The following is a 14,283-nucleotide window of genomic DNA, read 5'->3' as shown; positions in this document are numbered from 1 at the left end:
AAATTTAATTTTAAAAAATGAATTAATATAACTTTATACATTTACACAAGTAAAGCTAAACATCTTTGGACTTCTGCATGTGCAGATTTCGTGTGGACCTAGAAATAAAAATTGTCTTTCATTATTTGCTTTTGGTAATTTAGATATTTAAGGTAATATATTTTAGCTGACATTCTGGTGCAAAGCTTATGTTGCCTACGTTTTTAAAAAAAACACGACTCGTTTTTGTAATTAAAGCTCTTAGCCTGAGATGAAATAGCTGCCAGAGATGAAGTAGCTGCAAGCAGCAATTATAATAGTTAACTACCTATGTCATTACAACACAGAAAAGTCTGGTAATTGACCATTAAAAACAGCAAACTGTTGTAGCACCACCTATTGGCAGATCTCTATAAACTCTGGCATGCTTATTTCGAATCATTTTGTGATCATTCTGAGAGTGCTTGTCTTTTGGGTGAACTGTTTAGGAATTGAACATTGGCGCCACCCTGGAGGTTAATCACCACTCGGCATTCGCCACACATACAGGGGTGTATTTCATCAGTGGCACAACCCCAGGCTACTTGCAGCAGCTGCTAAGCTAATACCAGTTCTCTGATATATAACCATCGCCTCTGGGTTTTGATGTCGGAGAGAATGTGGTAATCGAAACGGTTCGAGAGAGAGAAAGAGAAAGGAGGCCTGAAAACCTCTACAGCTATTTCATCTCAGGCTAAGTGTTTTGATTACAAAAGCGACCCGTGTTGTTTAAAACATGTAGGAATCGCTAATCAGCTTTGCACCAGAACCTCTGCGAAAACGTATTACCTCAACAATCTGAATTACCCAAAGCACATAATGAAAGCCATACCTCATGTTTCTTACTGGAGTTTCATTATTCATTGCCGAGTCTGCTTGATCGTGGCCCGTGTCACCCATAACTTTGAGAATCGATGTGATGTAACAGGGCTTGTGCTGCTTTTTGCAGCAAGAGAAGTTGCAAGATCAGTCAAGAGTGTTCTGGGAATAAACGGAGCACAGGAAAACGGATAGATAGCTACAGTGATTCTCATCAACTCTCAGGATTAGTGAGAGGGCGAATGTGTTAGCAAAGCCACTGAACGTGTAGAAAAATAGCACTCAGCTCGGAGGAAAAACATTGGGTTCGGGGGAAGGTGAGGAAGAGAGTTAGAGGAAGAGAAGGATCGGTGTCAGCCCATCAGTTTGGAGATACATTATTGAAGACTACAGACAAGTGCTCATAGTCACTTCTCTGTGGATCCTGTTTACCACGATGTATCTGCTGTAAGGTGCAGGATTAGTGTGAGCGCTGGCTGTGAGTTTGGAAATAGATGGTGCAGTGGAGATGAAGGTGTGTGGGTGAGAGGAACCGAGCATGTGATTCATAATGTAGTCTACAGCAGGTTCTGTCTAGAAAGGTTCAAGATACATTCAATCTTTAGGCTGTGTATGATTAAAACTAACACTGGTATGGTTGTTCTGTAAGTACAGTGCTTTTGAAAAAGCATGAACATTGGCATCTGAAGTAAACAACTGCAGCTACACTGATAAATGAATCAAAAACAGGATGTGAACAAGATCCCATCCCTGAAATTAATACAATGATCAAGAATGCATGCATGTTTTTTTTTTTCTTGTCATAGTTGCTATGTTGTTTATTTATTACAGGCTTGGTACAGGAAAAGCGTTGCCTCGCAGCAGAAAAAAGTGAATTTTTGACTCCTTTTCACATTTTATAAGCACACATCAGCATTACATTTAAGTTTCCTAGTGAAATGACTGTATTTAATAAAAAGGCAACAGATGCGACACCGGTTTGTTGTCTCCATTGGGTGCTAAAGGCGAGAATTATGACGAGTACTGAATATGTCTATCATTTCCCCCCCAAAAAACTGTAGAGATGAACAATGGAGGTAGAGAAAGCGTTTTATCCATTGAATATAAATTGGCTGTGAAGCGTGCATTTCTATCATCAATAATTAAGAGTGCTGGTGAAAGGGATATAAGCAAAAAACACGAACCGGAAATGGGCGGATTTAACCATTAAGCGAGGTACTGTAAGCAGCCGCTTAGGGCCCCAGGAAATCTGGTGCCCCCCAATAAATATGTAGAAGTATAAATTATACCTATAAACTATGTATAACATTGTTTTCTACCATATTTTGTATGGTGAGAGTTAAACAAATACAATTGTGACATAATTAAATAATGTTTAATATACAATCAAATATTCGCCACACCGCAATGAACTGCCGACTTATCCAGCATATGTTTTACGCAGCGGATGCCCTTTCAGCTGCAACCCATCTCTGGGAAATACAATTAAATATAATAGTATTATAATAATTTGAGGTTATGTAATAATAATAATAATAATAATATTACAAAATAAAATGTATTGTTTTATATAAAAATATTTTCTAATTTATTAAATAATTTTTAAATAATAAATAAATAACAATAAAAGTTAAAAATAATGCAACAAAGCACAAAATATTTAACTCAATGGTTGAGTTATTAAACGAATAACCCAATAAAAGCAACAAATATTTTTAACTCAACCATTGGATTAAAGTAGGTTATGCCGCAATGCAGTGGCGCAGTAGGTAGTGCTGTCGCCTCACTGCAAGAAGGTTGCTGGGTCGCTGGTTCGAACCTCAGCTCAGTTGGTGTTTCTGTGTGGAGTTTGCATGTTCTCCCTGCATTTGTGTGGGTTATGTCTTTAACCCAAGCACTCTGGCAGTGCTATGTTTACTTGCAACCATTGGTAATTGGAATGATGGCCCAACACTGAAAAAAACCTTCATGTAAACATGATCTTTACTTATCTGACAGATCTTGATCCAAATGAAATGTGTGATTTAAACCATTTAAATAGATTGTAAGCACAAACAATTTATTAGAAAATACTGTGCACAGAAACGATGAGTTAAGTTTGTGACAAATTCAGAAATCAACCTGATTGCTTTATGATCAAGCAAACACATCTTTCCATATTCAACAATCAAAATAATTTCATTTCAACTAACGTGATTGCATAATTTGCCACAGCGGAATGAACCGCTGATTTATGCAGCATATGTGTTACATGCTCTTCCAGCTGCAACCCAGTACTGGGAAACACCCATACACTCTTACATTTACACACATACACTACGGCCAATTTAGTTTATTCAGTTCACCAGTCTTTGGTCTGTGGGGGAATCCGGAGCACCTGGAGGAAACCCACGCGAACACGGGGAGAATATGTAAACTACACAAAAATGCCACCTGACCCAGCCAAGCCTCGAATCAGCGACCTTCTTGCTGTGAGGCGACAATATAGGCGTTAAGGCGAATACTTTTAATGTTTGCTATATATACAAACTATTTAATTAATAGTTAATAATTTGATTTAATTTAATTTAATTTAATTTTGTTTTGTTTTGTTTTATTATTATTTTTTGTCTGAACCAAAAATAACAAAGGAACAATAACAAAAGTGAGTGAGACCAACAAGCTAAACAGTTGTGAAATTGTCAAGATGTAATTGTTTTGGGGTGCATGGGATACTCTCGGGTCTCATCGTGGTTAAATGAAATTATTTTGTAAATTAACATCTGAGGAAGAGATAGTGAGAGAGAGAGAGAAAAAAAATGTGTATTGGAGGTGGAGGGTTCGGGTGTAGTTGGCGGATAAGGAGGGGGTAATAAACCAGAGTGGTTGTGTTAAGGGATTGCAAATTCAAAGTGCTCTGTGAAACGGAGAAGGAAAATGAGCTCCACACATCTACGGCTCTCTCTCTCTCACACACAAACTCTCCTCTTGCTATCTCTCTTTCTCTCACAGTTTCTCTCTCACACATACACATTCTCTCTCACTCCCAGTCTCGAGTGCGCGCGCGAGCTAGCTGTCTCTCTCTATAAACCCAGCACACACACTCTCTCCCTCAGTCTCCTGCTGCATCCAACGAACACAAACACACACTCACTCACTGCTGCAACTTCGTTTGCCGTTTCTTTTGTTTTCGTACTGTGTTTTATACCGATTGTTCACAACGACATTATCATCCTCCGTTTTTCCGCGCTAATTGCTTTTCTTCCTGAATTCAACCTGTCGTTTTTCTGTAGACGCGCGCAGAGGATTCCGGTGGACTGTGTGTAGCCTAACATTGCGCTTTCCAAAAAATAAACATGTAATGCTTATCTGTTTGCTTTATTCGTTCGGGGTTGCGGAGAACCGTGAGTATAAGTCTACAGTACTAAACTATTAAGGCAATGACAGATTGTTATTGTTTACTCGTCGCTAACATTCGTTAACGTTACTCCGCGTAGTTGGTGAATGTTAAGCCGCAGTTACGTTCATGTTAATGTTATTTTATTATCGTCGGACTTAACGCCAGATACCTAAAACTTTCTTCGTGTGTCTTTGAAAGTTTGTAAATTTTAAAAATGTTTGTCTAGTATACTCCAAATAAATCACAAATGTTTGACGCGACAAAAATAAACGTAACGCAATTTCCAAGGCACTCAAAGATGTGTTTCGTTAGCTCATAGTCTCCAATGTCGTGTTTATGTCTCGCCCTGAAAATAAACAAAGGTACAACCTGTAAAAGTATATTAAAGGCCAATAGAAGTTTATGGGTAATTATCAGTGCTGTATTCACGTGATTTTCAGCATTGAGAGGATTATTCTATCCAAAATATATATTTTTATCAAAAACTAAAATTCCTGTCAAAGTCCTCCAGCTTTCCCTTTCATGTAAAATAATCAAAACATAAACTGTTGGCACACACTCTTGCCCACTATGGCCAAACTAAGTTGGCAGCAGCACAGCAGGGGACGGAGCTTGCTATCAACTTCCTACTTTACTTGGGTCACCCTTTTTTTACTGTTATCCTGGTCCTGCCCGGTTCTAGGCAAAAAGAAACTCTACATCGGAGCCCTGTTCCCTATGAGTGGCGGATGGCCAGGTGGTCAAGCATGTCTCCCTGCTGCCCAAATGGCCCTGGATCTGGTGAACAAGAGAACGGATATTCTTCCGGATTATGAGCTCGAATTAATCCACTATGACAGTATGGTAAGTGAGCACTGCATGAGCCTCTTTAATTACTTTCCATTATTGGAACTGTTTGATAGTATGCAGTTGAGTGTGCGCTGAACTAGTCATTCCAGAAGAGTGTTTGCTTGCTGTTGATGTTATTTATTCAAACAGTGTGGAGTGTCATTATCAGCGCTTTGCTGAAGATTTTGTGTTCACAGGAGATTTCTGTGCAAATTTACATTTTACTACAGCATATTAGGTCAGCTGTGATATGTTAATAGGGGTTTGGTGGACGCTAATGAACATAATGTTCTTTAAATGGGAATTTGTACTTGATTCAGTGTGACTTCATTAAAGCTGTGCTGAGAAATGTTGTGACAGCATCGTATTATTCATGGGTTACGCTGTCACCTGAGGTTTGCTCGCAGAAATCTATTCATAGCAGCTTTATACACCGTCCACTTTCCTTGTTCGTATCTTTCCATTTGCTTGACTCTCTCTCTATTTTTCTCCGTCTTTCCCACCTGCGTCCCTCCTCCCACGCACAGGAGATGCCAATACATACTCCCTCTCTCTCTCTATCTCTAACACACACACAGACGCACACATATGCAGAGTGCAAGCCAGAGTTTTAGACGGAGAACACACAGAGATACATGCAGAGCGCAAACAGTTAATTCCCTGTGACTGTTCGGTGTTGCTAAGAGCTTCGCAGTGATTGGTCGGAACGGGTCTGCATTGGAACCCCGCTTCAAAGATACAGGAGAAGGAGGAAAGACTGGGGGTGGAGGTTGGCATGACAACAGTTACCAAGACCACTGCTGTTCAAACAAACACATAAGGCCACAGATTGCTCAGACGAAATAGAGAAAAAAGCATGGCTCTTTATGATTATTGTATAAACAGAGTTAAATAAATGGATGAATTTAAACCAGGTTAACCAGACTGATGAGATGCAATCTCTCTCAGATATATCAAGAGATCGTTTCTGATACCCAGCGGTAGGAGGATGTGCTCAGGACCCCCGCTGATCCGAATGAATACATGCACACGGAAACGCACGCATGCAGAGAGCCGTCACTGATTAGAATTCAGCACCACGGACAGCTACATTTAGAGAGCAGAAAAGCGCTGTGTCATCAGGAGGTATAAAGCAAGAAGGAACATTTCATCTGAGTCGGGTTTTAGGTATTCAGACCCAAATGTTCCCTCCTGAGCCACAGAAAGAGCAGTCTCGATAAACTTGCGCCCGGTGTGGTTCTGGGCTGTTTTGATTGGAGCTGAGGACGCTGTTATCTGTGGGGTGACAGGGACGGTTCGAGGGCTTATTAGTATGGACTAGACCTGTGACTGATTTCCCCAGAGCCTGTATTTGAGATCACTTGGCCTTAAGACTTTTGCTGTGGGGTCTTTAATGTGTTTTTGGGGCTTGGTCATCTATTGATTTAACTAATGAGAAGACTGCGAATCTTAAAGCTCTGTATTCTGACAAAAATCTCAAATAAATAAATAAATAATCTCATATCCTGATAATGATATATGTCACAATTATTCATAGGCTGGTATAAGATTTTGACGGTATGATAATCTTGGATAAAAACATCACGGTTTGACGGGATTGTGATAAAATAAGTTCTTTTTAAAATTTCTGAGTGAAAAACTACAACCTTTTTCCTCTTTGAACACAATATATTTTATGTTGAGAAACATTTAAAGTGTTTTGGAGCGGTAAACATGTCAGGCTAAATAATTCAAATGAGTCATTGACTTCTGCTGTCTCTATTAGTTTCAAAAACACTGATTTCTTTACTATTTAAAATGGCATCTTTGGATATGTTTTCGGCTGGATATACTGTTTTCTTAAAAAAACATTTTACAAATGTTTACATACCATATCATACTTTAATAGAGGTTATCATCATCTGCCTAATCACAATATAATACATTTCTATAAATTCCATCAAATAATAGTTTTTTTGAAAATATCAACAGACCACATGGAAAGGACTATTTCTTTATACATTTTTAAAGCGTATACTCAATGTACTGATTCATGTGAGATTATTTTATTTAGATCGTCTTGGCAAATGCTTGATTAAGAACGTAGAAATGCGAAATAAATAGTAATGACATATCAATCACTTTTCAAAAACAAATGATTTAAGGTCAAACATGAAAATATTGCTAAATAAAATGTAAAATGTAAACATTGTATTTTCAACCCAGCAACGTTCTCAGCATGATTTTCACATTTTTGCCTGTATCCCTGTGGTGGTGTTCATTCAAATGATGAAATATTACCATAAACAAAGTTTTTTTTTTTTTTTGCAACATCATGAAATAAACAACAGAGCATAATATGAATAATTTGAAAGGAAAGGCTTTTTATGTTGTCCATCTGATAAACCCTCACCAGCCACTTTATTAGGTATCCCTGTCCAACTGCTCATTAATGCAGATTTCTAATCAGCCAATCTCATGGCAGCAACTCAATGCATGTAGGCAGGTGTACATGATCAAGACGATCTGCTGCAGTCCAAACCGATCATCAGAATGGGGAAGAAAGGTGATTTAAGTGACTTTGAACGTGACATGGTTGTTGGTGCCAGACTTGCTGGTCTGAGTGTTTCAGAAACTGCTCATCTACTGGGATTTTCACGCACAAACATGTCTAGGGTTAACAGAGAATGTTTAAAAAAGAGAAACTATCCAGTGAGCGGCAGTTCTGTGGGTGCAAATGCCTTGTTGATGCCAAAGGTCAGAGGAAAATGGCTAGACTGGTTTCAGCTGATAGAAAAGCAACAGTAACTCAAGTAACCACTTGCTTTTTTAACCAAGTTCTGCAAAAGAGCATCTCTGTATGCACAACACGTTAAACCTTGAGGCAGATGGGCTACATCAGGAAAAGACCACTCCGGGTGCAACTGCTGTTAGCTAACAACAGGAAACCGATACAATTCGCAAAGGCTTCAATTCGCAAAGGCTCACCAAAATTGGACAATAGAAGATTGGATAAATGTTGCTTGGTCTGAAGAGTCTCGATTTCTGCTGTGACATTCTGATGGTGGGGTCAGAATTTGGCATCAACAACATGAAAGCATGGATCCTGTCTCGTATCAACAGTTCAGGCTGGTGGTGGTGGTGGTGTAATGGTGTGGGGGATATTTTCTTAGCACAATTTGGGCTCATTAGTACCAGTTGAGCATGATGTCAATGCCATAGCCTACCTGAGTATTGTTGCTGACCATGTCCATCCCTTTATGACCACTGTGTACCCATCTTCTGATGGCTACTTCCAGCAGGAAAACGCACCATATCATAAAGCCTGTATCCTCTCAGACCTGTTTCTTGAACATGACAATGAGTTCACTGTACTCAAAAGGCCTCCACAGTCACCAGATCTCAATACAATAGAGCGCATTTGGGATGTGGTGAAATGGGAGATTTGCATCATGGATCTGTAGCCAACATATCTGCAGCAACTGCATGATGCTATTATGTCAATATGGACCAAACTCTCTGTGGAATATTTCCAGTATTTTGTTGAATCTACGCCATGAAGGATTAAGGCAGATCTGAAGGCTAAAGGGAGTCTAACCCAGTACCAGTAAGGTGTACCTAAAAAAGTCGCTAGTGAGTGTCATACTGCACAGCCTTACTTCTTGTAGGTGATATAGGTTGCTAGAGTTTGTATTTGAAATCAACCTTTATTAAAATTGTGGTCAATATTGATATAATATATCAATTTAGTTATTATTGAGTTGTTTACAATGCATTTTTTTCATGCATTCACTGGGAATCAAACCAAGCTTGTTCGGTTTGAGTTACAGAAGTGCAATAATGTTTAATCACTCAGAAATAACTATGGTGTTTGACTTGATCTGAATATACACAGCTAAACTGGTGTGCTCAATTTGGGAGGTTTATTTTTTTTTTTTTAAGAATTAGTGTGGTTCTTTAGAATAAGTGGAAATGTTATAACGCTGGTGTTAAACGCTGGTGTTAAAAAGTAACACTATTTCAACATATTCTCTCCCTTTACATAAGCAAAGCATTATGAGAAATGGAACTCCTGTTGATTAATCTACTTGATTGATTTTGTTCTTAATGAAAGGAAAGAGTTAAGTCAAAAAGTAATTGTTTTAAGGCAATTTAAGCTGATGCAGCTGTCTTAACAAGAAACCCAATTCAAGGGTGTTTAATCTAAAGTAATTGTTTATATATAGCGAGCAGTATCAAAAGTCAACTATCAAGTCCAAATAGTGTGATCATTTTATGTGCTTTTAATTAGTCAATTAACTTCTCCTAAATAGAGTGTCATTAGACTAGTTTTTCAATCCTTTCTTGTCCTTCACCTTGCAAGACTAAGTTTATTTGGACACAGTTTAACAGCATCTTTGAGTTAAATTTAGTTTGATTCATGTAAATGAATTTATGCAGTTTTAGCAAGATTCATATTAAACGACTAGCATAGCATAGTCTGATTTAAGAACGGATGACTGTTATGAGTCACATCTTTTAATGAATCGAGGAAAAACACTCATAATATCAGATGTATGTTAGCATGGGTATAATGAACAGGATCTCTTGAATACATTAGAGCAGTTAACATCTTACTCACTCACTAATTGGATGTTTATATAATCTTTAGTTAATTATGATGCAAAGTTCTGAAGTTTGGGGTCGGTAGGTCTCTTGCTGCATTTATTTCATCAAATAGTGAAAACCTTTTTATTATTTTGTTTAAAAATTACATTCACACTTTTGACACAGTCTTCAGTGTCCCATGACCTTTTAGAAATCATTGTGATGTGCTGATTTTTACTCTTTTCCTATTATCAATTTTGGTTTTTCAGTATGATTTTATAAATGAATAGTTTAAAAAAAGAGTATTTATTTATTATAAGGATCTATTTTGATATTATAAATATCTTAACCTTCACTTTTTTCCCAAAATATATGTATTTGCATTTGTTTTAATTAAATAAAAGAGAGAAAAAAACATACATAAGTAAGAGATCCTTACAAAACTTTAAAATCCCCCCCCCAAAAAATTATAATACATAAATAATAATAAAAAAAATCAACAAATACAAAAAAAATACATCTCTCACTAGTTTCCGTACACCAGCATTCACAGCCATCCAATTCACAGTTTAAACTTTTACCATGTCTGAGTATTAAGTCATTTTTAGAATATCACATTATGTAATGGAGATACCCAATACAAAGAAATGAATGTTGAGTATTAGTCGTCCATCGCTTTCAAGTCCTCTTGGTTACAATAGCATAAAAATGGAGTCCAAATATTGTAAAAGTCTTTAAGTTTCCCTTTAACTGCATAAGTGAGTTTTTCCATGGTGAGGTTGTTAGTCATTTCTTTAATCCAGAGTATAGAGGAAGGACCTTGTATCTCCTTCCATTTTAAAGCAATAGCCCGTTTGGCCTGAAGTAAACTAAAGTCAATTATTTTGCGTTTACTGGTGCTCACCACAAAATTTACTGGATATATATGAAATATTATCATTTATATTTATATTGCATTACATTTATATTGCAGCAATCTGCATCTAGTATTTACACTATATGCTTGCGCAAACAAACAAGAATCCATCCATTCATCTTTAGAAATATCTTCCTGAAGGTCATTTCTCCATGCAGTTAAATAGGACATTAAAATTTCTTTTGAACCCTCTAAAAGTGTATTATAAAAAAAGACAGATTGCCTTTATCCCTTAAATGTTCAGTATGTTCTTCTATAGTTGACAAAGAAGGCTCTAAATAGGTTTTAATTTCAGAGTGTATAAAACTTCTTATTTGTACATATTTGAAGAAGTGCTTCTGAGGAATATCATATTCTTACATCAATTGTTGGAACGACATATCTTAACCTTCACTTAATTCACTTCTAACGTAAATATTGATGCCACTGGCTTTGTAAAATAAGTATATTTTAGAGTATTGTCATCTCCTGTATATTTGTTTAAAATACAGTTGTAATCAGAATTATTAGCCCCCTTAAATTATTGGCCTATATATAATAACTGATTTATTTTATCTTTGCCATGATGACAGTACTCAATATTTTATATATTTTTCAAGACCCTTCTATACAGCTTAAAGTGACATTTAAAGGCTTAACTAGGTTAATTAGGTTAACTAGGCAGGTTAGGTTAATGTAATTAGTTAAGTTATTGAATATTGATGGTATGTTTTATAGACTATCAAAAAAAAAAAAGTTAAGGTCAATTTTTTTTTTTTGCTGTTTTAAATATTTCCCAAATTATGTTTAACAGAGCAAGGAAATTTTCACAGTATGTCCAGAAATATTTTTTTCTTCTAGAGAAAGTCTTATTTCTTTTATTTCGGCTAGAATAAAAGCAGTTTTTAATTTTTTAACACATTTTAAGGACAAAATTATTAGCCCCTTTAAGCAATTTTTTTTCCGACTGTCCACAGCACAAACAATAATTATACAATAACTTGCCTAATTACCCTAACCTGCCTAGTTAACCTAATTAACCTAGTTAAGCATTTAAATGTCACTTTAAGCTGTGTAGAAGTGTCTTGAAAAATATCTAGTCAAATATTATTTACTGTCATCATGTCAAAGATAAAATAAATCAGTTATTATAAATGAGTTAATATAACTATTATGTTTAGAAATTGGGGGGAAAATAAACATAGGGTCTAATAATTCAGTGGGGCTAATAATTCTGTCTTTAACTGTACCTTAAAGGGGCTAATAATTTTGACGTTAAAATGTTTTTTTTTTATTAAAAACTTCTTTTATTCTATCCGAAATAAAGCAAACAAGACTTTCTCGAGAAGAAAAAGTATCCTAAGACATACTGTTTAAATATCCTTGCTCTGTTCAACATCATTTGTGAAATATTTAAAAAAGAAAAAAAAATCAAAGGGGGGCTAATAACTCTCCCTTCAACTGTATACAAAATATATAGACGATTTCCTCCTGTTTATTGTTGTTGTTGTTGTTGTTATTATTATATTGTTTTTTATTTGCATAAATGTAAAAACGGTTTACCCAAAAAACGGAATATTCTCTTATCGTTCTCTCAGTCCTTACTTGTTTCAAACCTTTATGAGTTTCCTTTTTCTGTTAAACACACAACGATATTTTGAAAAATGGTACAAGAAAAAATAAATTGTATATTACACTAATTAAATACTAAGCAACAATATAGGACAACCTAAATAAAAAATCCAAAAACGAGTTTTGATATTTTATTTTTAAATAAAAATAGTAGTTAGCAATTTATACGATATCAAGTCAAAACATTGTCTGATATAATGATTAAATCAGGGGTGCGTTTCCCAAACAACAAGTCACGACTGAACTACCATAGTACAATGCATTGTTTGGGAAAAGAATGATGTAGTGAGGATTGTTTCCCAAAACCGTATTTCTGTCTCAGATCCATCATTTAAACCATGTTACTTATTATGTAAAACGTCTATAATGATGCTCTAAATATTTCTTTGCAAATTATATTGTTTTACATGCGCTCACATTTAAGAAAAAAATCCGATATTAGTTTTGGTATACAATTTATACGTTTTACATATTAACTGAAATATTGACTGTGAAAACGACACATTTAGGACCTGTATATGTTTCCTTTACAAATATTATTGAGAATATTCCACATAAAATCACTTAGCTAACACGTATTATAATCTCATAGAAATCATAGAAATCATTAATGGTTGGAGGCCTAATTTACAGTTTATTAAGAAATAAAAAAAATCCTATACCTCATAATAATAAAAATATATATAATAATGATACTACTACTAATAATAATAATAATAGTAATAATAATAATAATAATAATTATTATTATTATTAAGATGTTGTTTATTTATTTTTTATTTTTTGAAAAGTCTACTTTTACAATTTGACACATTCAAATTACTGCAGAAATGTTCTAACCGACAGGTCCATGTCATATACAGTACAGATACTTAATAAATAACCTACTATAAATTAAAGGCATTAATGTATGCCATGTATTTTTGTATTTGCAAGCTTTGAAGACGTTACATTAATTTTGCCTGTAAGTAACGGGTCACGTTTTCGACATGAGCCACGGCTGTGATCAAAATGGCTTATGTCGTTAGATAACACACTCAATGAATTTTCAATACATCCCATTATTCCTAAAATCTCAACCTCTACCAAATGGTTGATATGTTGGTGTATGGTAAAAGTACCAGAATTAATACATACACTTTGAAAAATCTGAAAGTATGAAGCGTAAGACAAATTTATTTCAAAACATAATTAAAATGAAACATTTTTGAATACTAAATCATCTTTATTTTTTGAAGTATGGCATAAAATATTTTCTTATTTCTTATTTTTTTACAATAAAACCCAAATCAAGTGTAGTAGTGCAACAGGATTATGTTTTGCTGGATTTTTTTTTTTTTTTTGTAAACAATGCTGTGTAGTGTAAACCATTATTTACACCAGCCATTCCTTAAATGACTTTAACAGTCATCATTTAAAACAATCAAAATATGGTCGACCATTTGGTAGAGCAGGCAGTTAAATGGTTAAAAAACAGAAAGACAAAGAAAAAAACATCAGAATTTAGTTCTTGCTGTTGATTTGTTTTGGTGGTACCCAGGTGCATTACAAAAGTGAAGTTCATGCATGGCGTCCCTTAGGGTTGGAAAGTCATGGCAGGGAGGAGATTTAAAGCCCAAACAGGGGTTTCGTTTTGGGGATACAATTCTGCTGATGACCCCCAGAGAGAGTGTGTAGAGAATCTACCGCAGCATTCTAAACATGCAGTCAGACCTATTTTGTTTCCTTTACTTAAAAAAAAATGTGTATATATCTGAGACAGCTCGTATAACTCTCTCAAAGACTGTCACATTCATTTAACACTATTCACAGGAAACCATTATTATTCAGAAAACAAAAGCAGGTTCTCTTTAAAACGCTTCTTTTGTTGTGATTGAAATAATTGGAGTGATTTAGCTGCATGTTTAGAAGAAATTAAACCATCGGGAGAGACAAAAATAGAGATGTATCTGGATAAGGGTGCCAGATTAGACACCAACAAGTAAAGAGCAGTAAGTCGCTACAGGGTTCTGCCAATTGAATTTACTTGATTGCACCAATCAAGCCTTGAATCATTTGATTCGGATGTTTGTTGTATTCTTTTTTAAAAAGCTTTGCTCCTGTTTAAGCTTCTTTTTGATCCCAAAAGCACAGCAATGAAACAAAG

At 35.4% G+C, this 14,283-nt stretch overlaps 1 protein-coding gene across 8 annotated transcripts in view; it reads left to right on the top strand.

The window, feature by feature from the left end:
- Nucleotides 1-14,283, top strand: part of gabbr1b (gamma-aminobutyric acid (GABA) B receptor, 1b) — a 227,460-nt gene that overhangs the window by 119,282 nt on the left and 93,895 nt on the right. For all 8 annotated transcript variants that reach the window (XR_015516832.1, XR_015516831.1, XM_087295827.1 and 5 more), the window contains one exon: nt 4,899-5,059. Coding sequence is in view for 6 of the 8 variants with exons in the window: in XM_087295827.1 (XP_087151953.1) it covers nt 4,899-5,059 (161 nt within the window). In the remaining 2 variants the exon portion in view is untranslated. The remainder of the gene's footprint in view (nt 1-4,898; nt 5,060-14,283) is intronic.

This window comes from Danio rerio, chromosome 19 (assembly GCF_052040795.2).
Source record: "Danio rerio strain M-AB ecotype USA chromosome 19, GRCz13ab, whole genome shotgun sequence".
NCBI classification, from domain to species: domain Eukaryota; kingdom Metazoa; phylum Chordata; class Actinopteri; order Cypriniformes; family Danionidae; genus Danio; species Danio rerio.
This window is presented reverse-complemented; position numbering and strand designations above follow the sequence as displayed.